Source organism: Stegastes partitus, unplaced genomic scaffold (assembly GCF_000690725.1).
Source record: "Stegastes partitus isolate 25-593 unplaced genomic scaffold, Stegastes_partitus-1.0.2 Scaffold34, whole genome shotgun sequence".
Taxonomy (NCBI): Eukaryota; Metazoa; Chordata; class Actinopteri; family Pomacentridae; genus Stegastes; species Stegastes partitus.
Genome location: NW_007577765.1, coordinates 304,546 through 331,097, shown reverse-complemented (window position 1 = coordinate 331,097; position 26,552 = coordinate 304,546). Strand labels below are relative to the sequence as shown.

The window sequence follows — 26,552 nt, the reverse complement described above, 5'->3', positions numbered from 1 at the left end:
CTCTAGGGTGTTCCCCAGAGCCTGTCTGCCAATCCACAAATTTAGAATCCCCATTTAACCTAGGATGCATGTCATTTATGGACTTTGGAATGAAGCTGAAGCCAAAACACAGAAACAACAAGCTTGTTTGAAAATGTTTATTTGTTTAAAGATATGCATTTACATGCACATTATGAAGCAAATAATTAGGAAATATATACGTTTTCAAATAGCATAAGCTTCTTTTGACCAAATTAGAAAGTAGACCTGGCACTAGCCTTCAAATAGTGATATAAACTCAGAGGAATTATACAGGCATTTTTTAACAGACGGTACGTAAGAAGGGCGGGAATGTATCCTGCAGCTGGAGGCTTTTGAGGTGCAGCAGAAGTGTCTTTTAGTTGACACCACAGTTACTGCGATGACCGGCTCGTGGTGAGCTCGGCTGGCTGACGTCGCAGCACAGCGATCTGCGGTCACGCTGAAAATTCACTCCAGCTGCCGAACACAAGATGCAGCCTCACTGTCACTGCTGACTGCTTACAATAAAAAGGGGTTTTTATTGCTAACATGTGCTGATTACTTGTCCTTGAGCACATAAACTCTACAAACTTTGGCTACTTCAGGGGAACATTTAACAATTCTTAAAGAGGACTGTTTTGGTTTAACATATTACCCCAAATACCAGACTGAACCATCTCATGTGTTGAAGTACTTTTTTTTTTTTTAAAAAGAAACTTATTCAGTTACTGCCAACTCTATTAACAGTTCTGTCAAGTGTCAACCGCAGTGGCCTGAGAGCAGTCTTTGGTAAGCTAAACCAGCTAGTGTGACAGTTAGCGTTAGCGCTCAGGGATGGGGGAGGTTTTATCATCAAGTTTTCTTGCATTTCAAGCCTTTTACGAGGCAAATATAATCCCCTCACCCACCCATTATCTATACACCGCTTAATCCTCACTAGGGTTGCGGGGGGGCTGGAGCCTATCCCGCAAATATGATCAATTTTATTATTATTTTTATCATTTAAAGACACACAGAGGAAAGAAATTAAAAAAAAATCACTATACAAAGGAATTTTCCTCCAAAAGGCACTGTAGGTTCAACAAATACAAAATTATCTGCATCAATCATTTGTGAGGATTTAAGAAACGACCTCAAAACATTTTGTAGTTAAAATACACCCAAAGCTCTGAATCAAAAATAAGATTTTGATTTGGATATTACTGAGGGAGAATCAACAATTGAACATTATTACTGTACATTCACTACTGAATAATGAACGAGACGTATGTGCTCGGATATACAAGAGGAGCCTCTCATTGCACGACAAAGTCATTTTTGATATAAAGTTGATGTGTTTCCTGACGGGACACATTTGCTCTTATTATATAGCTACTTGAAAGCTTCTTTTGTTTTTTTTATTGCAAATACATTGTTTGGTTGACTTTCCAGCATTACTGGCTGATTACTAAAGCAAGCCCTGTAATTAGTAAGAAATGCTACAGGTTTATATTTAAAAACTGGGCTTTGCTGCTTTTTTTTCCTTTGTTTTTTTTGCATTTCTAAAAGAATAACTTACGTTCCCTTTCTTGAACACACCTCTCACGATTCCACTAAAAAACTCTTACCTCTGCACAGGTGCAACCACAAACAAAAAAACTACCAGTGCAGACAGGAAGGTGGTGATGAAGTAATTACTACAGCTGATCTAAATCCACAATATTTAAAAAGAAAGAAGGGCTACTTTTTGTCAACTCTCCTCCCACCCAGTTCTACTAAAAAGGTTGGACCCAACACAGGGCTTCAACATTAAAACCAACTTTCCCAAAATGGAAAATAAAAATAAGCAAACACATAGCACAAAAGTCACATTTGAAACAAAAAGCAACCATAATAATTTTTCTTATATATGATTATGGAAAATAAACTGTGCTACTGTATAAACTGGTCCCTCTTGGGTCTGTGTGCTCGACAGACGCTTCGACAATCCTTTAGCTGTGGTGTTTCTCCATTTTAAGAAATCACAGAGTGAGCTGGTGGCACAGCGGTGGACCACAGTGATGACCTGTCCCTCTGATTCATGCGAAACCAGAAGACAAACAGATTTTTGCAAATGTGATGAAGGAGAATCGGTTTTTAGAATAGCAGCTCAATTTTAGTATTAGAAAGAATCCTATGCTTGCTCCTATCCAGCTTTCTCAGTCCTGCTCTTTATAAGGAATTTGGGGACATCAGGAGTATAGATGGATACTTTGCAGATCTTCATAACAGCTGGACGGGCCTTCTGCGCTATCTGACCACACCGATAACCTGTTCTACACTCGTCCGTGGACATTCAACTCTACTTACGGTAAAACTTGCTGCTCCAGCTTTAACAACTGTCTGAAACTTCGAACATCACAGAACCAAATGATCTCTGACTTAACTGTGCTCCTGCTTACTTTAACCAGAATTCTTTCTCCGACGTAGACCTCGACCCTCTCCGTACACACTGACATTCACATGATAATGCTGCTTTAACAGCAGTCTAAAATTGTAATTAAATTTAGAGCCTCAACCCTGATCCCCACTTTCTCGGGGCTTCACTCGAGTGAAATTAGCTGGTAAGGCTAACTGTGCTTGGAGTGGTAACACAGCGGAAGGACCGAAGAGTTCCTTTAGATGTCTGTTTGTATACAGCGCTTCCTTCTCGGGCTTACAGGCTGTGCAGCAGTGTTGTTGGTGGTCTCTTTAATGTTCTCGTCCTTCTCCGGCTCTCTTTCTGCAGTGTCGCCTACACCCTCCTCGCTGATGTATAGAAATGTCCCACTACTTCCCTCTTCTGGTGAAGCAGGGGGCGACGAAGACAGCAGGCGGTGGGTGAAGGCTGCGTGGCTGCTCTGGGGTGGGAAATGCTCCAGGCGGTCGTTCTCCACCTCGGGCATGGGCGCGATGGTGACATCGTTGAAGGTGCTGGTGGTGTGAAGAGGGTGGGGGTCCATCAGGGAAGAGCAGGCTGCTTGAGCCGGTCTTGAGGTTTCAGGGTCGGAACAGCTGAGCTCGGATGAAAAGTGGCTACAGTGCGAGTCGGCCACCGAGGGAAGGCTGCCGCTCAGGGACGGTGAATCGAACTCGGAGGAGTTGGTGCTGCGCTGCTCCAGGAGCTGAGCATCCACATCGCCTTGTGTTTCGCTATTTTTTGCGTCTCCCTTGCTGCTGCTCGCTCGTTTCCAAAGCTTGCCTTTGCTCTTTTTGCCCCCCGAAGTGGATGGGTCCTTTGACCAAGGCGATGAGGGGCAGCAGTGGTTGTTGTGGTGAGCACAGCAGCAGGTGGAGGGACATGAGCAGGTGCCACCGCTGGCTCCTTTGAGGCCGGCGGTGCTGCTGCTACAGCTGGCTTCATCCAGGCTGCTGCTGGCGCTGCCGTGTCTCACCTTCTCCTGTTTGGACTCCACGTCTACCTGCACCTCCAGACTGTTGTCTCTGCAAAATAACAGGCCTCAAATTTAACTTAGGTGACAAAAAACCACAGATAATTTCAGTGTTAGTCCTTTAATTTGGGGTATTTATGTACATCTACATAGATATTTATTAACCTTGATTTGATAACTAAACAAACAGCATTTAAGCATTTTGACTGCAGGACATCTGACAAAAGCCACAACAAAACTGGGACAGAGGTTTTTTTCAAAGACTAAAAACAGGTCAGCAGCTTGCTACTGCAACAAGCAGGATGCGTGTACTCTGATTACTGACCTTTCAAGAGGCATGTAGGCATTGAGGATGGATCCTGCCATGGCTTTTGTGCTCGCGTTGTCACTTATTGTGCCCAGACTGACGGTGGCCGACTCCCCGCTCAGACTACAGCGTTCCTTCTGGACATCAGCCTGCACTTCCATCCTGAAAAAAACAATTAATCACACAAAATGGTCACTATATAGAGGAAAGCAAGGGCAGATAGTAAAAGAAAACTATCCAAGTACTAAAACCATTTACGACACATTCCTTGTACCCTTTAAAGTCCTGCTGACAGGAACATTGGATCAGAAAGAGTGTGAGAAATACTATTAATGGTGTCATAGTGGAGCACTGTTAATAAATGGAGTAGCAAGGATCAGCAGCACGCAGGATTTGCTTATCCTCTTTCTTGTTCAGATTAATCAACTGCATGTGAGGGGTACAAATTCACAAACACACTCCATTCAGGACGTGTAAAACAGACACTACTCGGCAGTCACATAGCGCCATTTGCACAAATTGTATACGTGTTAATTAGTTATTCAGAACAGTTTTCTGGCCATGACTTGGTTTATAGGTCCAGTTCATTACCGGTTGTAGCAGCTGCCAGACAGGCTGCCAGTGATGCTGGTCCCAGCGAGGGCCGTGGTGCTGGCGTTGTCGCTCATGTTGTCCCGCTGAGCCGAACTCACGCCGCAGCGCTCCATGTGGCTCCCGCTGACGCTGAGGCTCAGGCCCGTCAGACCGCCCACGCTCGCTCCGTCTCCGAGGCTGGGGTTGTTGAGCCGAGTCTCTGCCACAGAGGTCGTGTCTGAGCAGAAGAACAGATACAGAGAATTCAATTTTATTCATTTACAGAATGATTTGAAAATAATTCAACAGAGGATGATGATGAACTACACAGTTGAGCTAAAACGAACAGAGTGGGGAACATATCGGTTGACCCCAACAGCTGCTGGTAGAGCTAGAAATAGGAGCACAAAGGATGAAGAGAGAAATATGGATTGTACAGAAAGAAAAAGAGAGGCCAGAACCATGACTTTTTTTTAGATTGGTATAAAGTGATATCAATGACTTTGGAAAGTAACCTTGAATAGCATTTCATGAATTCTGAGGTGTGAAAAAGTGTCATCACATCTCACACCTTTTGTTCCTGGAAAGGTTAAAGTCCTTGCTGTCATTTACAGTCTTAATTATCTTCCTCAGTGTTGACAGAAGCTGTGAGAAATACAATCCCTCCCTCCACGCCTCGTGGGAAAGCAAGACGAGCTCGACCTCACACAGCCGCCAGTCTGACAGAAAAGCCACTGACGCTGCGCCAGTCATTTCACAACATCACACACCTCAAATAGCTGTCTGAGTCTGCTGTCGAGTGTAGTGGCACCTCACGGGGCAAACAATAGCATGTAAACACAAAGGCACTGGCAGGTGTAGTTACACGTGCACACAGAGTATCATGGTGGTTATAATAAGAATACAGCGTGTTTGAAGGGAGAGTAAATGTTTAGGAAATAGAAGTAAATCAGGTTGACTGTCATTCTTTTAATCCTGTTGAGTGGATAGATGAAAGGCTTGACAAAAACATGAGCGTCAAATAATGAGACTACTAAAGTGGCGGGAAGCAAAGCAGACGAAGACGGAAATACAAGCAAGAAGAGTTCAAAGGAGGTGAATAAGTTCACTGACATTTCTGCTACGGATCATAATCTGTTCTGCCTATTTGACTTGTAGTTCTGCAGCTTGGATTTTAGCAGGTGGCATTCGGTGAGTGGTTGAAATGTTTTTCATTTCTTCCAGTGGTTAGAGATTCTCACCTGTGGCTGCTGCCCCACTCCCTATGTTGTCATTTTCGTCATCAAACTCGATTCGCACCCCTTTGCCATTCCCAGCAGAGACTCCACAACCTCCGCTGCGGCACAGGGAGATCGGAACAACTCCGTAGACGTAAGCAAGCATGATGGGAACACCGATACCTACAAAACACCATAAAAGTTCTAAATATAAAACCAAATCTTATCCAAACAGAAGAACTTTGTATTTACATCTTTACTGGATTGAAGAACCAAAAAATACAGGACACTTTGAGAGACAAGAATTGCACGTGACAAATGTTTAACCCAATCATGTTTACAGGGTACTGTCCTTATACTAAACCTTTTAAATGTCTGAAACACAGAGACAGATTGTGCAGCAAAGAGAGAAAAAAAGGAGAGAAAAACTATTCTTTCGTACCGACGGTGACTGCAGCGACCACAGGCGACACAATCACAGAGAGCGTCACACCTCCAGCTATCACCAAGTTTCTCTTGTGCTTGGAGATGTCCTTGCCTTCGTAGCGGTTATGGATCTGATGAGACACATGGTAGAACAGGATTAACTGAAGAGATTCCTTGATCACATTTACATGATGATTCTGTGTGCTGTGCAGTACAATCATAGCTCACAGGAAGTCATTTTGGACAATTTTTTATTTTTTAAATGTGTCTCAAAACTGACACCTGACCTCATAACAAACTGGATTTCTTACAGACCTGTTTTAAAGGTGAATATTGTTTTTAGATGATAAACATGTATATTACACACTACACTGTAGTTAGGTCTTTCCCTCTGAACCCCAAAAGCCACCAGCGGGTTAGAAAGGAATGTTATCTTTAAAAGATAATAAAATAATCAGTAAAATCACAGCAACTAACAGATCCAAAAGAATTGTCAGATTTCCAACTTTTGGCCCCTGAAAAACTCATTTATTCTTTACTACTTATGGCTAATCTACTAATCTAAGCTTAATATCGTGATATTTCATCAAAATCACTTCATTCTACATGTCTTCTTTAAAAAATGGCCAAAATAAAACCATTTTCACAAACCAGATTCTATGAAAAAATGTGAAATTTAGTGCTCCTTCACACAACTAGGAAGCTATTGAGCTAAACTGGGGAAAAACTGACAAGTATGGAAGGAAAATAAATATACATGTCACTCCCCCCCAGTATTGGTACAAAATGTTTTGCATGTCAATTCCAGGTATTTTCAACTTTTGTAAAATAAATAACAGATTAGAGGCTCACCTTTAAATGTAGGGCATTATAACAAACATTTTTGAGTTCTCTCTACTTGTAGACATGATTGCGTTGTTCCCACAGAGGTGCAGAACTTTACCTTTCAGTGGAAAACAAGTCAAAATGTGACAGGAGCAAAACAACATCTAGAAATTGCTTCGGGTTTAGAGGGTTAAGAAGAAGTTGTTTGTTTGTTTGTTGTGCAACATAGATAAGTCGGCATGATGCTGCAATGTTGTAACTTCACCACAACAGATGCAACATACAGCCCGTGTTCTAATCTTCAGCTGCATGAATGACCATCTCTACATTCGTGCCACTACCACTTCTCCCATCTGTCTGAACAAACTGGTGGTTTTGGCCTCGACTAAAACATAGTTTTCCTCAGTTGACTGATGGAAGCTCTCACCTTTCTGCCCACATAGACTGGGATGCCAATGATCATAGCGGGGATGGCTATGCCAGCAATGAGGGCAATGCCCACCGGCGCACCCACCAACGTGCCAAGCTGCCACAGAATCTTCTTCTTTCTGCTCCAGGGTTTCTTCCCCCAGAAGGTGCAGCCTGACGGACTGAGAGGACAGGAAATGATGTCATTGTTACTAAAACTACTGAAACCTAAAAACACAAAACGGTCCCGAAACTAGTAGATCGTTGACTACAGCATTTTCCTTCTGAGTGCACAGGTGAGACAACTGACACCTCACACGCACTGATATTTATGTTTTTATGTGACCGTGACACTATGTCAACACTGAATGCTGGGAAACTAAAATGCAAATTGTTACTGGAAACTAAAGCAACGATTCATTTGGGAGAAAGTGTCAAAATGAAAGCTTAAGGAGGTGAAACTGAACGCAAGAAAGGAGACACACCTGGGCGAAGATAAGCCGCCAGCTCGGCTGTGTGTTTGTCTCACCTTAAGTAGTGAAGGTCAGAGATCTCCTTCATGCAGAGCCAACAGAACTCACAGCCGCAGACGGCACAGGTCATATGATTACAGCTCCCATCATTCATCTTGATGATGTAGGCAGCACAGCGAGGGCACGGCTTGATGTCATCACCTAGTGCAGATAGATTGAAGAGAAATACTTAGACACACACGTATTTCTTATCAACATTTAAGATTTTATCAGGCATGTTGTACACTGTGGATTCATGTATGTGTGGTATGGTGTGGTTAAAAAGGTGACAGGTGTGCTGAAGGTGAAAATACCAAAGAACAGGTCAGGTTAGTCCTGCATGCGAGCGAGCATCCATCAGCATCTTACCCGCTGCGCCGCTCTCTTGGCTGTAGCTGAGGGAGGACGACCTGAAACTCCTCAGCCGGAGGTTCTGGGCCCTCTGCTGCCGTGCCGTGTCGCACGTCTGGTTTGGATGCCACAGCTGTTTGCAGTGATAGCAGAACTCTGTCCCGCAGCCCTCACGCCCACAGGTGATCTTTGGGCAGCTGGCACAGCCGAACGCAATGACTGCGTAACTGCGAGAAGGAAAAACACGGTCAAAATGGTGATTAGTGGCTGTCAGTCAGAGAGCATGGATGTAGTAGTTTAGGCCAACACTAGGGGTCAGCAGGGCAAGAGTGCAAAGCTGGAGCGGGTAAAACTGAGGTGCAACTTCTAATAAGAGGACTTCTATAGAGTACACATTGCTGCTGTTGACATCTTCAGGAACCCAACACCTTGAGACCTCGAGTACTGGAACAGTAAATCCTGAAAGTGGCCCCCCATCAGTCACTACAATGGCCTATTTGAGAGCCGCCTGACCCAAAGCAAAGTCCAACAACTGTTCTGTCATAAATGTGCAAATCTAATACAACTTGACAAACTGGCACCATAAAAATCTGTAGTTGCAGCAGCCATTTATATGCAGACACATATACTGCCTCAAATAAAGTTCTTTCCTGTCTGTGAAAATAACAATCCCAATGGTCGCAACTGTGTCCAGCGCTTGCTGACTCACAAACCTACTTGTGCCACTAATAAGTATGTTTTTCAAAGGAACACTTATACACGACTCAAAGTATGACAGCTTCAGTTAAACACGGAGATTTCAGCAGCCGCCTCACATCATAGTTATAACAGGAACATTATGAACGCATGATAAGAAAAACAAACACTCCGGTGCATAAACTGGACAATGTGTAACCGCGCTTTAGACGGACGTGTGTTTAACATAAAGGTCAGTCTGAAAGCTCGCGTGGAAACCCTCGCTTAATCCACTCAGACGCTGAACACACACAACGGTTTTTATAAATGTGATTCTGTAGAGCAAATCCTACAGAAAGACAAGCTGCTTATTCTGTTCAGCAACAACAAATTCCCTGAAAGATATTTAAGCTAAGGCATCAGCTGATGTACACGGTTCGGCTGCTGGCTGATACACACACAGCTGTTTGCTTTGTCAGGATCTTGGTTAAAATGAGATAAGTATTTAATCCAATAGACATGCTAACATCAGCTGATAGCAGGGAAGCAACAGTGATCACAGTACGAAATGGAGTGGAGCAAAATGTCAACAGCGGCTCATGTGGAATTAAAATATAGTAAAAAAAAGGGGTTATACCATTTATTGAGACAAAAATAGGCAATATCTAATTAATAAATCTGGCAAATAATAGCACATTTTCTTAAAAGAAGTAACAAGTGAAGGGCTCAATCAGTTTTTCATGCTAAAAAAAATCCTTCCCTTGTTCACTTGAACATATTTAAACAGGTCTCCAGGCTGTTTCATGTAAAGCAGTGAGATTACACATATCTAAAGCCAGAATTTGCATAATTGTTGTTAAAATTTCCTCTGGATTTCCCCTGATTTTCCTCCGAGTCAAGGCTTCCTCCTTCTCAGGAAGAAGTATTGAATTTAAAAGTAAAACTTAAAAAACAAAGTGAGAGTGAAGTAATAAAAGGATTTGATTACAAATAAAGATTCACCATATGTTGTGGAGGGATTCAAGTTTTTAGAAACACACCATCCGCCCTCATAGCCGACGTTTGACCGTCCGGGGGCAGAGCTTCTATGTGAACTCGCATCTAATAAAACATTCAGTCTAGACAGTTTGCAGACAGTCTCCACTAACACCTTGGTGAAGCGAACTGATGGTATATTGTGTAGAGGTTGTAAACTGGATTTCCAAATGGACTTTTTGGCATTAATATTAGCCTGTACTTTCCCACATACATTTTAGTTTAACAACTTACAGTAATTCTTGTTTAGTTTTACCTCCTACTCTGTTTACTCTCAAAAATATATTGGTATCGTGTATATTGGCAGTCCACAGACAAACAGCACTGATCAAATAAGGTTTAAACTCCAAAACACAACTATATATGACTCCACTGTGAAGTCAGTCAAACTCTACCCCGCGTAAAGATGATTTATTTATTCAAGAGGCACATAAAGAGGATTCTTATATTTGACAAATCTAACCGCTGAGCTGACCAACAAAGCCCCCAAAACCTTGCAAGCACAACAATGAAGAGTGAGAGCATTAACTGGTGGAGAGCGTGGCAGTGAGCCAGAGCTGAGCTGCTTGGAGGTTGAGAGCAAGAGGAGTTGCAACAAACTCATGAAAGAGCCATTATTCCAGCAGACAAGGGTCAGCAGTGTTGAAGTAACAAAGCCATGAGAGAGAGCGAAGGCTAAAACCATTCCTGGATTCAGCGATCACTCAAAAATGAGCTAACGATGACAACAGCGAGCACAGCCGGCTGAAGCAAAACTCTGCGAATACATAAATATTGTTCTCTAACACGGTCCAGACAGCACCTGTGGCAAAGAAACCCAGACTGCTGCGAGTGTAGATACGCAGCACACCGTGTGCGCCGTGGTAGTCACGGCCTAACGGCGCTTTGAGTAGCAGGTGAAGCAGGTTGACTGAAAAAGCCCGTTTAGACGCAGCTCAGGCCCCTGTGAGCAAACTGTTGAATCCCTGGTAGCTATAAACACATCAGACCCTGACCTGACCTCCACCCTGCACCGTCACCTCCATGTGAGAGGGAAAGAATGACTTTCCAAGAGAGAAAAACAACAGAGGTTTAATAAAATATGTTTATCGAGTGCTTAAAGGAGGTTTGCAGGACTTGATCTGACCCCAAACAAATATTTCACATATTTAATCAGTCGTTTTTTTTTTTCATTTTAATTTCTTACTTACTTTACTAATTTATTCTGTGCCGTAAAAACAGTTCTGGACTTTAAGTAATTAGTTTTTTATACTGTTTACCTGGTAATCCTTAATTATCCTCCCTTGGGAACGTGCACACAGGCAGTTGCAGATTTGCTATTAAACTACTTTTGTATTTTGTGCACAAACTGTCTTGAAACTTTACTTGCAATCTCTAAGATATTCTGTAAAATATGGTGAAGATCTTGCAGCAGAGGTTAAACACTAACTGTCGGGGGAAAAATATTAAATGATAATAATTCTTGGGGGGGGAAAAAAAATTAAAAATCTTGCAGCATGGCATGATCAAATACTGTAATATCTAAAGACTGTTTTGAAATAAATAAACTAGGTTGTGCTTCAATATTAAAGCATCAGGAACATAATTAAACTAAACCATTAAGAAAATGTTCCGCTTTTTCCTCTCTTTCTTCTTCTTTTCTCTCTTTTTCTTCTTCTTTCTCTTCTTTTAGCCTTTGTCTTTTCTCTCTTTCTTCTTCTTTCTCTCTTCTCTTTTCTCTCTCTCTTGCAAAACATAACACCGGTCCTAATCACTTTGTAATTTTGTTTTAAAAGTGCTTTAAAGTTAATAAAATACTATATTATGACAGAATTATTCAGATGACAATTCTATTTATCACTGTAGATGTTGATTCTCTGTATACTAGCATGATGAAGGGCGACCAGCCTGGCCCTAAACATGTACACAACAAATATGTGTCAGTTTGAATATTATCCATACAGAGCCTGAACCACCTTTTAGTGTTAATTATACTGCTGTGTGTATTTACAGGCCGTGACCGTTCCAATAATACCGCACTCTTGACAACAATAGGTGTAACCGTACACTTGATGCTCTCATCTTTTTCGGCTGACTCATTAGACTGACAGAATAAACGGGTCTATTACTGCTATGAGCTATTTTTATCTCGGGCATCAATGCAGAAGCCGGGACAGCGTCACAAGGCCAGATCACTGCTTTGAAGCCTCCTTGACGTAGCTCCTTACTCTGTTATTTTGGGGAGTGTGTCGGTTTTATCAGCAGCTCAGAGCATCAAGCACACCCGAGGTAACTGAAATCAATATATTGACATATTTCAGTCTGAAGTCGGAGAAATGTTGCAAACTGGCTGATATCGTCTCAATCAATTTGCACGTGCTTATAACAAAACTCCTTCCCACCCTTAACTTACATTTGCCTGCAAAAATGTTTGTGTCATTTGTCTAAAAGCCTTCCTAAAGCATCATGTCACCTTCATCTGCCAAGCTTCCACTTTGTGTGTCATATTTTCTGTAAAGAGCAAGATGTCCTAATGTGTTAATCGCACCATTTGCTCTATATTCCCTCAGCTCTTGTTCTTACCCGCAGTCAGGGGCAGGGCACCAGCGGCAGTCAGGCTCAGCCACCAGCCACCTCCTCAGCATGAACTCCTCGTACTTCTCCATGAGGACTCGGTCTCCCAGGATCATGCGGATGTCGTGGGGATTGAAGCGCTCCGAGCACTCGGGGCAGCTGATGTTGACGCGGGACTCGGAGATCTCGATGCGCAGGTACTGTCGCAGGCAGTCGGCGCAGGAGCGGTGGTGACAGGTCATGATGTCGGGGAAGCGCTCGCGTGTGTGGCGCAGTAGGCACAGTGGGCACTCCAGCAGCTCTGATGAAGACTCCGGGCCCGATGAAGTCGACGCTACGTCCAACGGAGAGTTGGTTGAAGTTTTGTCATGGAAAGTCTCTGACTGCACGCTTTCAATGCTGACGATGCCGTCCACTCCGGCGCTGGCCTGCAGAGGCCTCGACTTGCGTTTGGGGTCGCGGTCGGGCCGGCGGCGTCGTCCGAAGAGCGAGTGGAGGGACAGGCGCCGTTTCTTGGGGGTCTTTCTAACTGAAGGGAGGCTAACAGAAGAGGCAGCAGAGTGAAGGTCTCGCTCTGAGCCTGTGCTGCCATGATGCTGCTGGTGCAGGCTGCTCATCACGCCAGAAGGGGCGCCGCTGGTGCTATGACCGGAAATCACCACATCGGGAGAGGAGAAGGGGGATGGTGAGGGAAAGGAAGATGGAAAGAAGGAGTAGGGTTTAAGGGGCAAGATGGTCGAGGAAGGGAGGTGCGCTACTGACGGCTAGGACATGGTGGCAGGAAGATGGTAAAGGAGGTCTGCAGGTCGGTGATGTTGTCCCGCATTTAAACCACACGATAAAGGGGTTCTGTTGAGGCTGAGATGTAGATGTTCTGGAACACAAACCTGAGAGAAAATAAAAAAAGGGAAAAGTTTAGGTGTTGTGCCAAAACTAAAAGCATAAATTTTTAATGTTCCACTGCAAAAACAAAAAGCTAAATGGGGCAATGTTTGTTTTCACGATGCAGATAAACCAGTCGACCAGAGATATTAACAACATGACAAAAATTAAAACAAGACAGCCATCAGTGAGGCGGTTCACTGGCCTCTGTGTTGAAGCGGGACCACTCCTTTGAGAGTTTGAGAGTTTTCTGGCAGGCTGCAAGCATTTTTTCAGGCGTGTCTTCTGTGCGACTGAGTGTGTGGATGTTATTCCGCTCACATACTGCATGCTTTCCCCAGAGTGTGTATTAGCCAAGTGTAGGCAAAACAAGACTAAAATCCTGTGCGTTTCCACCACTCATCTCAGATGTGGCCACAGCTGTGTCAACGCGCCTCTGGAGCGGCCGCACCTTGCCTCAAGTGATTCCACAGCTCGTTTACGCAACGCGAACAACTTAAGCATAACTCATCGCCTGTGTGTGAGTGCACTTGTAATGGATGTGAAGGATACGTGTCTGTGATTCGAGACGAGCAGAAGTAGTTCCTCAAGATTCTTTTCTGCTGACATGAATGGAAACAAAAGTCAAACTAGAGACCTTCAAGCAACAGAATTTGTGGCTATGATGCTATGCGGTCTTTGATTGCATTGACTAATCCTGTTTAATGAAGCTACATTTCTGCCTTGGACTGATTTCTTAAGAGATGAAATGATGTAAGAAGCAAAACAAAACTAGTGTCTCACTGATTGCATTCCAACAAAGGACCAAACCCCAAACTTCAACAGTGGCACCCGACTCTGTGCTGCAAGCCCCTTTTTAGCGACAGCAACACCCCGATTGCTGCTAGAGACATCCAACATGCTGTATGAACGACGACAGCTTTAACTGGTCAGACGCTAAACCCCTGCACTCTACAAAATCAAGTCTGCACATTTTCCAAGGTGACCTACCCTGATTTTCGCAGACAAATCCAAAACACACAACGTGTCTTTGAAAGCAAAACCCCACAGCCAAATCTGTTGGCCTTAAATCCTGTGCTGCGTTCCCAGCTTTAGTCGAGAAACAGCCCGTTTTTTTTTTTTTTTGTCCGACTCGGCTCTCGTTTGTAAAATAAAACAGCGGTGAAGACATCAACAAGAGGTGCTACAGCTGAGGGCGATGTTATTTAAAAATGTGTACCTATTTGGAGCATGCTGTCCTTTTGACCATGACACATGCACACAATTTATCATTTATTATTTCATTTCAACACCTGCTCTTAGGAGACAGTTTCCCGTCTTAGTCTAATTTCTCAGCTTCATTTATCTCTGTGGAAGCTTTTCCTTCACTGTTTGGATCCCAAAATACAGTTTCAGAACCATACAGTATGTCAAAATCCTAAAGCTTAATACCGAATAAGCGATATGAAAGACAAAAAAAACAATTTCCGTTGGCTGCTGTATGGTTCAAACTTGTGTTTGTATGTGTGTTTGTCATTAGGGAATCATTAGAGGAAAATTCCACCGGGAGCCAAAAGGTGACTAATTAACAAGCCCGCTGCAAATCTAACCAGGGCAACAATCCTGCAAAGTACCAAATGCTCACTCTCATAACCTACAAACCTCAGTCTGACTGGCTGCGGTTTTTCTACCCTCGTGATGACATGTAGGCAGAAGGCAGCTTTTACTACTTTAGTGTTGGAGGAGAGTCTTAAAAAACGGGCTTTTAACTGCACGGCCTGAAGCAAAATTCACTTTGGTGCCTTGACTGCATTCGTTTAGATGCTGACTCCGTTTCCTCCTGCTTATTAGACACATCTAGGTCAAATAATACAATACACTGGATGAACCCTCTGTAAAAATTCAACTTAACAAGTAAATGTCTTTGGTGGTTTGATCATGCGCGCACAGCTCTACAAAAAAAAAAAAAAAAGAAGACATGAAAGCATTAAAAACAGACTACGTTTAGAGACATGAGTTTGAATTCAGCTCTGACATTTGTAACAAGCTGGATCAACTCTGCATACAGCACCACAAACCTCCAAAACACAGAGTCAAATGAGTTGGACTCCTAAGTGGTTGTAGCAAAATGCCACTTAAATGCTCCCCTTCAGCTGCACAAACTTGTGTTTTTTCTTTTTCTGGTGAGCAGCAGTTAGTTTCACACATAAAAACTGGAATGCAAAGCAGAATCTCACCACAAGTGGTCACTCAATGTGCACTTGAGACTACTTTTGATGCCAGGTGTAAACTGCAATCCATCCCGACTGGAACATGTGAGATATGAGGTCTAAAATTGGCCGACATCCTGGAAGGAAAGTCTTAGCAGTCACTTCCACACCTTTCTGAACGTCCTAACTAGTTTGTTATGAGTGGAAAACACTGCGTCCAATGTTAAGCAACATCTCTGAGGTAAAACCAGCTCCTATCCCAATCAGACACAGCACTACATCTGTTTCGGCAATGGGACCAAAGTTAATAATAATTTGACAGACGAGGATTAGCATTTCTCTTCATACACAGTGGCTACAACGGTAAATATCCAACACAAATGGATGGCAGCACCTTATAAAGAAAGATTTACAGGCTAATCTCCAATGTTTGCCAATGGCTGACAGCACTGTTGACCCTCTCCTATATCCACAAGGAGTCTTTCCACATCTCCAGCTGGCTTTGATTTTACAACTGACATTATAACATACCACTGAGTATATGATTATTAAGCGTAGCAATCATCTTCATAGCTGACATACGGCATCCACAGTTTTTTCAGACGACTTCGCCAACTAGATGATGGTTTAAACCAGTCTTACTCATCAATTGCACGGCCTTCACTGTGCGAAATAACCATTTTGCTCTTTTTCTCAGAGGGTTAGGATTTCATAAGTGTATTTAGTGCTCATGGTAGGAGAGGAAGTCATTAATTCAGCCGACACATTGCTGTCTAACATGCAGAGAAAAATGACTAAACAAAACAAACATTGGGTTTAGAGGACTTCCTTGCGGATGTATTTTTTGCTAACTTGACCATATAAGTATATTTAGTGTCATGCTAAGCTAAAACGTTAACTGTGAGCTAAAGATAAATGAAATGAAAAAAGCGTGTAAACCATAATTGCAAGCCATTAGCACTGCAGCCAAGTTGTAAAGAATAATGTGTCTTAATTGGTACCTCTAAGTTTAAAGAACCTATTTGAAAAGCTTTAGAATCCAAGCAACGCAAAACACCAGCGTGCAAGGTGGCATGAGACGATATGCTGAATCATCTTTTAATTACAGTATTTCCAGAGCCATCCTTGAGCATCGCAGCAGTGAACTGTGTCAGGGAACAGCAAGAGCAGAAAATACTTTTCCAATAATTAGACTCACTTCCACAGCGAGGCCGATCCAGCTTAAGTGATGCCTTAACACTATAATTCCACATTATAACAAGGCGCGATGATGTATTGGGCGAACTAACCGAGTCATGTGAACGAGAGGAAATTTTAACAAGACAGAGGAGCAATTTCAAGCAACCCACAAGTCAATGCGAAATTACACTCCCAAGGCGTAATTAAACTGGAAAATCCTGCCTCTGCAGCGTACCAAGACTGAGTGGGACTTTCCATGTGACTGAGGTCAGTGTGTGTTTTTGTCAGTACACACACACACACACACACACATGCACGTATTCAAGTTCTGTGGCTCGGGGGCAATCACATGCAACCACAACTCACACACTGGGATGGTGTCCCAGTTCCTGTGACAACCCCGGGGCAAGAAGAAGAGGACTACCGCGGCAGAGTAAACGCTTTCAATCTTCCTTCAACTCTTTGGAGAAATCACTACGTTTGCATTAACTAGTTTTATACTATGACAATCACGGAAAGACGATTTTAAACAAGTGGTTTTCTACTTGAGAGGCAGGTCAGTGTCAGGTCACTGAGGTAAGGGATTTTTGTTGTGTTTTTTTTCAGGAGTCACACTATAATTTATGTGTCAAAATGGAAGGGGAAAAAATAGTAATAAAATGTGTCACTTGGAGCTGCAGTGGTAATGGTTTTAACAAGTATAGCCCGTGAGACCACAGAGCAATAACACGTTGGCTCCTGCGTTGCAATAAACAAAATAAATCCATGTTTCCCTCGCCTGTAATTTTGCAAAGAGACAATTAGGTGCACAACCAAAATTGCAATGGAACATTTTATGTCGCTCTGTGACTGCACACTGGCACGTTAGCTTTGTTTCACAACACGTTTTGTAATTTTTTTGGACAATTAATAAGCTGTAAAGACAGCGTAGCCCTCTCCCAAAGAAACCCTTCCTGAATATTTGCCTTAAAGTTGTTCTGAAGTGTTTCGTTGTTCCCAAGATAAATAGAAGCGCGCTAGCCCAAATAACACCAGACAACGGTAAACATGCTCCCGCTGTAGATTCAGTTCATTCGGTGGAACTATTCAGTAACAAATAAGTAACCTTGACCTGAAAATCTCCTTGAACTACTCATGGGTAAGGCGCTAGAACACAACAGTGGGATGTGTCATCTTTTAGAATCAAAGAAAATTGGATTAGTACTTTTAACATTCCAGACACGAGGACAACCCAACGACGGTAGATGCTAACTGGATGCTAACTACATCAAGGGACAACGCTCTAAACTTTAGGTCTTGTTAATGTTTATCAAAGCTCAGAATATTTTTACTGTTGGTGAGTCTGGTTAATCTCACCTTTAATACTCTATTTCCATCAAAGTAAAGCTGTATTCAAATGGACCTGCCAGTTTGTAATCGATATGAAACTGTAAAGTGGTAAGGTATTTTGTGATTCTGGCAGCAACCTGTGTCTTTTGGGCTCTCTCTGATGTCTTAGGACCCATAATAATGCTGAAATGTGTAAAACAATCTCTTCATATGTATAGCAGTAAGTGTTGTGCGAGCCAGACGGCGGTTAATGGATGTTAAGACAACAAAGTCCGCCATAATATATACATTCAGTAATGATGATGCAAGACACAATGATTTATCTTGACATCAGTGTGCAGGAATGTAGAATTAAACTCACTACGAAAAGTTCTCATAATTAACTTTTATGGAATTGTTTCATGCCTCTGGAATCCAGCCAGCCATTACGATAGTCCTATAGTTTACAGGGACAATCGGTCGCTTCGTATCTGGCGTTTAATCTATGAGGCGTGGCTGCTGAATAATGAGCGTAATGCTGTAATTTGATTATAATACTATTAATTATATTTCATTATTTGATTCAGACAGACTTTCAGAAGTTGTTTATGCTTGCTCGATGATCAATGAGTAGTTCATTCTTTGAGCATGTGTGCCTTAGTTCTAATATAATTCTCCTATTTTTCATTAAGACGTAGCTGAGCCGCCTCAAGTCCGTCATCTTTCTGACCACGTCTCTATTTCTGGAGGTGAACACCATCTCATCTCAATTCCTCTCTCAACTTGAATTCATGAGATCGGTTGATTTAAAACGGTGTGTATTTGAGTCTGTGTGGTTTTCTGGATAATTGGTCGAGCATTGAGTGAGTATTCCTGTGGTGTTTCTCAATGCTGAAGTCCAAATTTAGTTAAAGATGATGTCAGCTTCTTGGGATTCTGGGAGTTTCAAACAAATGCCTAGTTTCTCACATACAATGATCCAAGACTGGAAACGAGTGGCTCAGAGCTTTCTTCTGCTGTGTTCATCACGTAAGCTAATTTCCGGTGACATTCCAGCTTGAGGACAGATTTCCTGATCATGACAATGCGTTCAGCTTTTATGGCTTTGGACCAAGGGACAGCTCGACAAACTCCATAGAAAAGCTATTTTTTGCAAACTTTGTTTACGTAAGCGAAGAGATCTTTGTTTACGCTGAGAAGAAATATACTCTTGCGAAACTGTCGCTGCTATCTGCAGCATCAAACATTCCTCTGGAGCTAATTCATGTTAGACTGACCTGCACTTTTCAGTTTAGGCCAACTTTCTGTCAGCTGAAAATTGAAGTAACCTGGTTGGCGTAATGAATCTCTATTGAGGCCATTATGTGCCAGGCAGTTTGTAATGAAAATGTTAAACAGAGAGCGAGGACTAGCAGTACAGGAGTGAATGTCTCTGATGCTGCTTTCAGCACTATTTAGTAAACACTTTGATTCACAGCCAACAGCCTAACGTACTTTTCCATTGTATCTGATACGCTACGATGAAGGTCAGCGCAGTGATTAGGCAGTGAAAGGAATGGTTTTAATCCTCAAACGCTATCTGACATTCATATCCATTTATTTCTTCCGACTTAGGTTTGCATCAGGGGGAGCAGACGGAGATAGAATTTTCCTGCTATACAAAGAGCTATCTATGCTGCTCAGCGGGGTTCTGAATAGGACGATAAAAGAGAAGAGTCAGAGCAAGGATGCAGTTATTCTGTGGGTCCAAATGTGGCCATTCATTCCTCTGACAGCTTGCCTTTTCAGCAATCAGTTTCTCCCACTTACGCAAGCACTTGTGGTTGCATAAGTGAGGTTGCAATGGTTCAAATGATGACTTGGTACCTTCAGGAAATTTTGCTGTTACTTTTGACACGGGCTGTGCAAGTATTTTGGTGTCACTGTGCATCATGTAAACTGCAATCTCCAGTATGACTGCTACACTAAAATTACCACGCAGTCATCACAGTGGATTTGGGCCACAAGTGCAGCTATGGGCCCTCACCACCAGCAGCTCAGGTTCTTCTCTAGACACAACCTTTTAGGAGGAGTTCCTGATTCACCCGTCCGTAAATCCAGCAGGGGATCTTGGTCTGAACTGATGTTCGGCTCAAATATTTGTGTAATTTAATGTAATGTGGGGGACTTACAGATGCAGTCTTCAACCTTCCAATCTGCTCAAAGGCCCATCCCGATAATATCAGAAAAGTTTTATATTTATAAGAAGAAATCTGGATGGTTACGATTATGACACTCCCATTCTGGGCAGCTGTTGCCAAAGAACGCGGAACATTCTTGCCCTTGAGGCTACAGATATTTAAACATATAGTTAAAATCTCACCTCAAGTTCTCACTGAGGAACAGACACAGTGTGTTGACCGCATCTTCCCATTTTCTCACGCAGACTTGTTCAGCCCTCTGCTTTTGTTTTTTTTCCTTTTTTTTCCTCAGTGCAATGTGTCATTACCATTACAGTAAGCTGTTGCTCCACAGTCTTCCTTCTGTTTACATCAGTGTTCCCAAAAGATCATGTGTGGTGCTGCTCTGCTCCCTGACTGCTCCCTCTGGCACAGTAATCTTAACAATATCCTGCAGTGTGTGATGTGCCATTATTTTCCCGTCTTGCAGTGTGTGAGATTAGAGAGAAGAATATCTGTGAAGCTTATGTGTGTGATGCAACCCGAATTTAAAATCTGTTAGGATTATAAAATCTCCAATAGCGTGAGCCTGGCCTTAAAGGTGCTCTGCGAACAAATTATCTTTAGATTTCCTTCATTAATTAAATGATTTGGAAACCTTCATTTATATCTTTGTTTAGTCATCTTCCTCCTTGTCTCTGCTGGCGTGTTATCTTGGTACATTACCACCAACTGTAGATTGGGGTAACAGCACGAAGCCATTGTGGAAACATGCATCATATGTGCTTATGTTCAGCCTCGATCATGAAACACACAGAACCATTTCCCCACTGACCACAAAAACTGCTCCATAGAAGCTACTAGAGGTCAAAAACTCCACAAGGTAACTTTGACACTTGCAGATTAAACTCAAAAGCAGCTCCAAAGCTTACTGGAGTGGAGGAAAGTGAGGCCAGTGCTATACTTCATGCATCTGCATGCACCTAAGAGCCCACATTATGTAAATTTCAGATAGTTTGTGTGGCGATTACAAGGCCAGTATCCTACTGTCAGACGTACAGAACACGTAGATGCCGACCTACAGCGCAAGTATGGAAGTCCTCTCAGCAGACTACTAAACAATATACTAGCAACTACATGTCCACGATATACACAGCTGTCTGTGCTCATTCACATTAGAGTATAATCAAGGCCTCACACTCCAAAGCCACTTCTAATCATCTTCCTATGCTCAACATCTTTACTAAATTGGTGACACTCCTCTGAGCTGTTCCTCAAAAGGCTCCATTTATTCCCCACTCAGGCATTTCATTTGTGGTCTACTTCGAATACTGAGGTAAAGTTGAACGACATGTGCATGCCTCAGTTGCTATAATTGATATCTGCCTACCTGTGCATCTAAAACACTACAGAGAATCCCTGTTCCCCTCTAAACCATGCGGGCTAGCAGGTAACTTAGTGAAGTAGACGTGGTTATTACCATATGTCTACTGCACATTCTACTGAGCCTTAAAAGAACTAAAGGGAAGAACACACTACCTGAGGCACATATGGTGGAAACAAACTGCCAGAAACACAGATCATAAGGTTTTTCTTTTTTGATCAACACTCACCATCACTTGTGGCCAAATGTAGGACAGAGAGGGTGGCACTTGGTGAATCTACTCCTTCAGCCCTCTACACCATGCATCTCCTGATCAATGCATTCTATACCAGTCTCCTCACTGTCTGTCCTTTCCACTAAAGGCTTTTCACCCCAAACAGCAGGGGAGCAGGAAGCAGATGGGTGGCATGATGGGGAAGACAGCCCTGTTCCATTTTGTGCCACAATGAAGGAGAGAGACACCCACCAACAGCCACACTCTATTCACCAGCAGTGCTGAGGCTCGCTGTGCAATCAAAGCACTGATTTGAGTGCCTTGAAATGTATGTAGCTGGAAAATTGGAAGGGATGTGCAAGAAGCTGAAAGTGAATACAACAAAAGCACTTCTTGGCAACATACTGCTGAAGACACACCAAGTACAGTTACGGTTTGAGCATAGTTGTCATTATTTACTGATAAATACACTCTTCAAGTTACAGTAATTGCCACATTGCAGAACTAAGTAAAATACATCCTGAAGATAAATCAAAGTCTAAAGCGTGTTTGGGGCAAGTTTTTAAGACATTTATGATCCATGTTTCTATTGGGAGACGTCATCTTTAGAGATATGTTATTTGCAACTACGTGGTTGCAAAATCTTTGGATTTATCCACAGAACGAGACAGAATTTAAGATGTAATAACACTTGCAACTGGTCTCACAAGACAAAAGATTCAAATATTAAGGATCCTTTGTTAGTATAAACTTCAGTCTTATTTGGCAGTCAAACATTATGTTGAAGTGTTCGCAGATAAACATTTGCGAGCTCATTCATCAAGCCAAAGGAAAAGTCAAGATTAGAGTCTGGTGCTTATATTTTGAGCTTTTGTTGCAAAAGAGCAAATTTTGCTTCAGTCCCCAGCTCGGGGGTCTGATGTGTTTCTGTCACAGACTGGCTGTCAGTCAGAGTTACATTCACATCACAGCACATCAACTGGTACATACAGAGAAATGGAGCTCTTTCGTGGGCAAAAATGATCATAAAGCAGAGATTTATCCAAGGAGAACACTGAACTTCTGCTCTCAACAGAACACTGTCCCAAAGCCAGCCTGAAACATGGCGGATGGGTTAATGGAAAATATAATTCAACATAAAGTATGAACATAATGTGGTTTGCTGGTGGCTAAAATTTAGGTCAGTTAACCTTAAATTAGTCCAGACTGGAGGAGTGTTGCCCTACTTTTTTTAACCCCCATCAAACCACCCCTAATTTATTACATGTATTTTATTTTACAAATTAGGGGTAAGATGTGGGTGTTCTTTCATAACTAATTCTTGACTGGAAAATTGCAGATGGAAAAGCAATGTGTGGTGTAAAACGAAAAATAACCTTTTGTTCAAGTTGAGATATGTTTAAAACAACTTACAGTTTAGAATCATGCTTAAAATTACAACATGTCTGTTTTTTGGTCGGCAGAATGTCACCGGCAGAGGACTGAAGGACTTTAAGACAAAATGTTGAGGCAATTTCTCTGCATCAAATACATAAATGCCCAAATTTTACTGAGCCTATGCCAGAATCAGTTTCAATCTGTGTATAATCACGAAGCCCGAGACGAATATCGGTCATGTTAACCAGTACAGGGCATCAAGGGAAAGTAAAAGCACCATGAATGACTAACAGAAAGCCCCTTAATTTAGCAATCATGCCATAAAAGGCTGACTGTAAACAAGGAAGTACTGAGCACCTGATATGTTATCTGGTTCATAAAACACTGACAAAGTGACAACGGAGGAGTAACGAAAAGGAGGATTCCCATTCACTGACCCACACAAGTGTATCAGACATTAACCTGAACATGACATAGTGTAAAAACTAATAATGACGTAATTCCAAATACTGTTATACGTAACCTGTAAGAGCTAGAGATTATACCAGATAACACATTAAACCTTTAAACATTTTACAGCAGTCTCAGAAAACCAAACAAATTAGCCTATGCTCTAACGTTTTGCTAGTCGTGCCAGATGTCTTTATATATAAAAATGTGGACTACAGTTGTGACAAATGGGATAACTGAGCTAAAATACATTTATTTTAAACCCTTCGCCGTCAGTCCGATCGAAGTGCCACAACGAGGGTAAACGCAGGACACACGTAGGTCTGGAAACGACTTGTTTTACAAGAAGTGAACATATTACTTTAGCCCGCAAGAAAACAAAAAGTCACCTTACGCGTCGTCTTAAGCTCGGAATAGGAAGGACCCATTTTGTTTACATTTTCCACCTGGCTAGCCAGCGTTAGCCTGCTAGCCGCGGAATCAGATTTGTGTAGCAGGAAGCTAATGACTAACTTTAATCGCCCGAAGAGTTGCCGAGCAGCTGAGCTAACGTGCTCGCTAACTCGCTAGATGGTTAAATCGACTACAATGTTTGTCTAAGTTACCTCCTCTGGTCATAAAACTTTATTTGATGTCAGCAGGGGACTTGTTCGGTGCTAGACTCTAACCAGGAAAATTCACAAGCTAACAAAGCTATAAAAAAAAACCACAAAAAAAAACCTGCTAGCTTCTCAACAGCCGCGGAGAGGAGGAAGTTCTGATCTGTGTGATAGTCACCAAATGTTCTCTCGTTCTCACTTTAAAGATCAATCTGAAATATACTGACCTTTTTGTTCCTCACTTTTTCCTTTCACTCCGTCACAGACGTGTGTGCTGGTGTCTCAATTCCCCAGCAGTTGAAAATGTGTAGCAGAAAACTTGGCAGGACAGCTAAGGTACATTCCCCGAGTCTGACTGCCGTCAAGCTGGAGAACGGAACTGAATAACATCCGTACTTCTGGTGCAAAATGTTTTCTTTTCACAATAAGAGCCATGTGTTTGTTTTTTTTAAATTGCCAAACGAGCAATAAAAGAAGTACTCATATTCGCAGCAATTTCATAATGAAACACTCAATTACTGGTAAAAAAATAAAATGAAAAATAGTTAATTTTTAAAAAAGTAAAAGTACATTTGTTGCATCATGTAAACACATAATTACTAGCAAGAAAAAAAAGAATAAATTAAAAAGAATGTATATGTGTAATGCTAGGAGATGATCCATCCATCCATCCATCCATCATCTATACACCCCTTAATCCTCACTAGGGTCGTGGGGGGCTGGAGTCTATCCCAGCTGACTCAGGGTGAAGGCAGGTTCACCTGGACAGGTCACCAGTCTATCACAGGGCTACACTTAGAGACAGACAACCAAGCACACTCACATTCACACCTACGGACAATTTAGAATCACCAATTAACCTCAACATGTTTTGGACCTTGTGGGAGGAAGCCGTAGAACCCAGAGAGAACCCACGCTGCACGGGGAGAACATGCAAACTCCACACAGAAAGATCCCGGGTGTCCTCACCAGGACACGAACCGGCGACCCTCTTGCTGCGAGGCAACAGTGCTAACAACTGCACCAACCTGCAGCCCTTGACAGATTAATGAACCATGAAAATCATCATTGCAGCCCAACTAACAACAAAATAAATGCATACAAGCGCCTTTAAGACTTAAGTAAAGTCAGTTTTATTCCTATTCATTGTACATTTCATGAATTCATACATTAGGTGGATGAGATAGGAAATAGATAAATATATATTTCCCTTCAGCCCCTCATGCAGTGCACACACACACATAAAATGCAACACCTACCACAGCATTTACCCTTGGACTACAACGAATAAAAACACACAATAGTATTCACTAGCTAACTACGAAAAGCCTGAGAGAAGAGAAGTGTGTTTTCTCCTTATTGTAAAACATTTAAAAATAAGTAATAAAGTGCTTATTTTCCCCCCAAGATAATAAGATTTGTCTTTGTGCATCCACAAATTACATCAGACTACATGCTTTTATTTGTGAAACCATTTGGTCAAACTGAACATCTCTGTGTGGTAGCAGCTGTTAACTTGACACGTTGAGAGTCCAGCTGCAGTGGAAACACTTCCCCCCTGTGGCCATTAAAAAGCAGCTTCCCCACACCCCCATCATCCAACATTTATGGGACTCATCTTAACCTGAAGCCTTAAACCTTAAAATCTAAACCTCTCCTTGGCTATAACCTGACCACGAGAACCATCAACTACAACAAAATCCCTAAAATTTAATGGTTTACCGCATGGAAATAAGTGTCTATACATAAATGTATGTGCTTGCAGGCTTCCTAAACTTCATCTTTTAGCCCTGGGATGCTCCTGTGTTTTTAATGCATGTGAAATCTTGTCATGCAAACTCAATGTGTGATATTTTCTCTTTTTCTATGTTGTGCTGATTTCAAATGTTACCAAATTTAAACAGTTTAAAAGTTATTAAAAGCTGTGATCGCATATAGGCAGTAACATTTCCAGCACACGCTTCTTCTAGCTCTTTTATCTTTGATCTCAGCTGTTAAAAATGATAATACCATCTGTCCTGGCTGTTGTAAAACGGAGGTATCATCTCTGTAGGTGTTTTTATGTTGATCCAACCAAGTTTCCTTTTGTTTTCAGTTCAGTTTCTTGGTAACTTGGCTCCAAAAGGGGAGTAAATGGAAGATAAAAGACTGGCCGGTTGAACCATGGTAATAAGTCAGACCTGTCGTAGGTGAAAAGGGAAATGCGGAGCTCTGTAACATTAGAAATGTTGCGTTTGACCCTTTGGCTGACCTGTAATCAGTCTCATACGAATCGGATTACTGAAGTGTACTTTGTCCGGCGCAATGGGCATCACATTTCTGAGTCTTTTGATGTTGTTTAACAAAGAACACGTTGCTGTGAAATCACACAGGTGATGTTATGTTAAAAACTGGTTATTTTAAAAGCCAAGGTGAATTTAATAGTAAACTTTGCTGTAATAGCTCCTATCAAAGACGTCCTAAATCTATAATGCAAGTAAATGTTTTTTTTTTTTTTTAATATTTTACTATAGGAATTTCTAAAAGTAGTACAATAATAC

The 26,552-nt window shown here is 42.1% G+C and overlaps 1 protein-coding gene across 1 annotated transcript; it reads right to left on the bottom strand.

Moving 5' to 3' along the window:
• Positions 1-123: 123 nt before the first annotated feature.
• Positions 124-24,389, bottom strand: LOC103371523 (E3 ubiquitin-protein ligase RNF19A-like). Its single transcript, XM_008300877.1, has 10 exons — positions 24,240-24,389; positions 12,281-13,158; positions 8,027-8,235; positions 7,675-7,819; positions 7,165-7,327; positions 5,929-6,043; positions 5,511-5,669; positions 4,288-4,507; positions 3,715-3,858; positions 124-3,441 (listed from the first exon to the last, which is right to left on the bottom strand). The coding sequence occupies exons 2-10, from the start codon at positions 12,886-12,888 to the stop codon at positions 2,637-2,639; spliced, it is 2,568 nt and encodes an 855-aa protein (XP_008299099.1). The 5' UTR covers positions 12,889-13,158; positions 24,240-24,389; the 3' UTR covers positions 124-2,636.
• Positions 24,390-26,552: the final 2,163 nt, after the last annotated feature.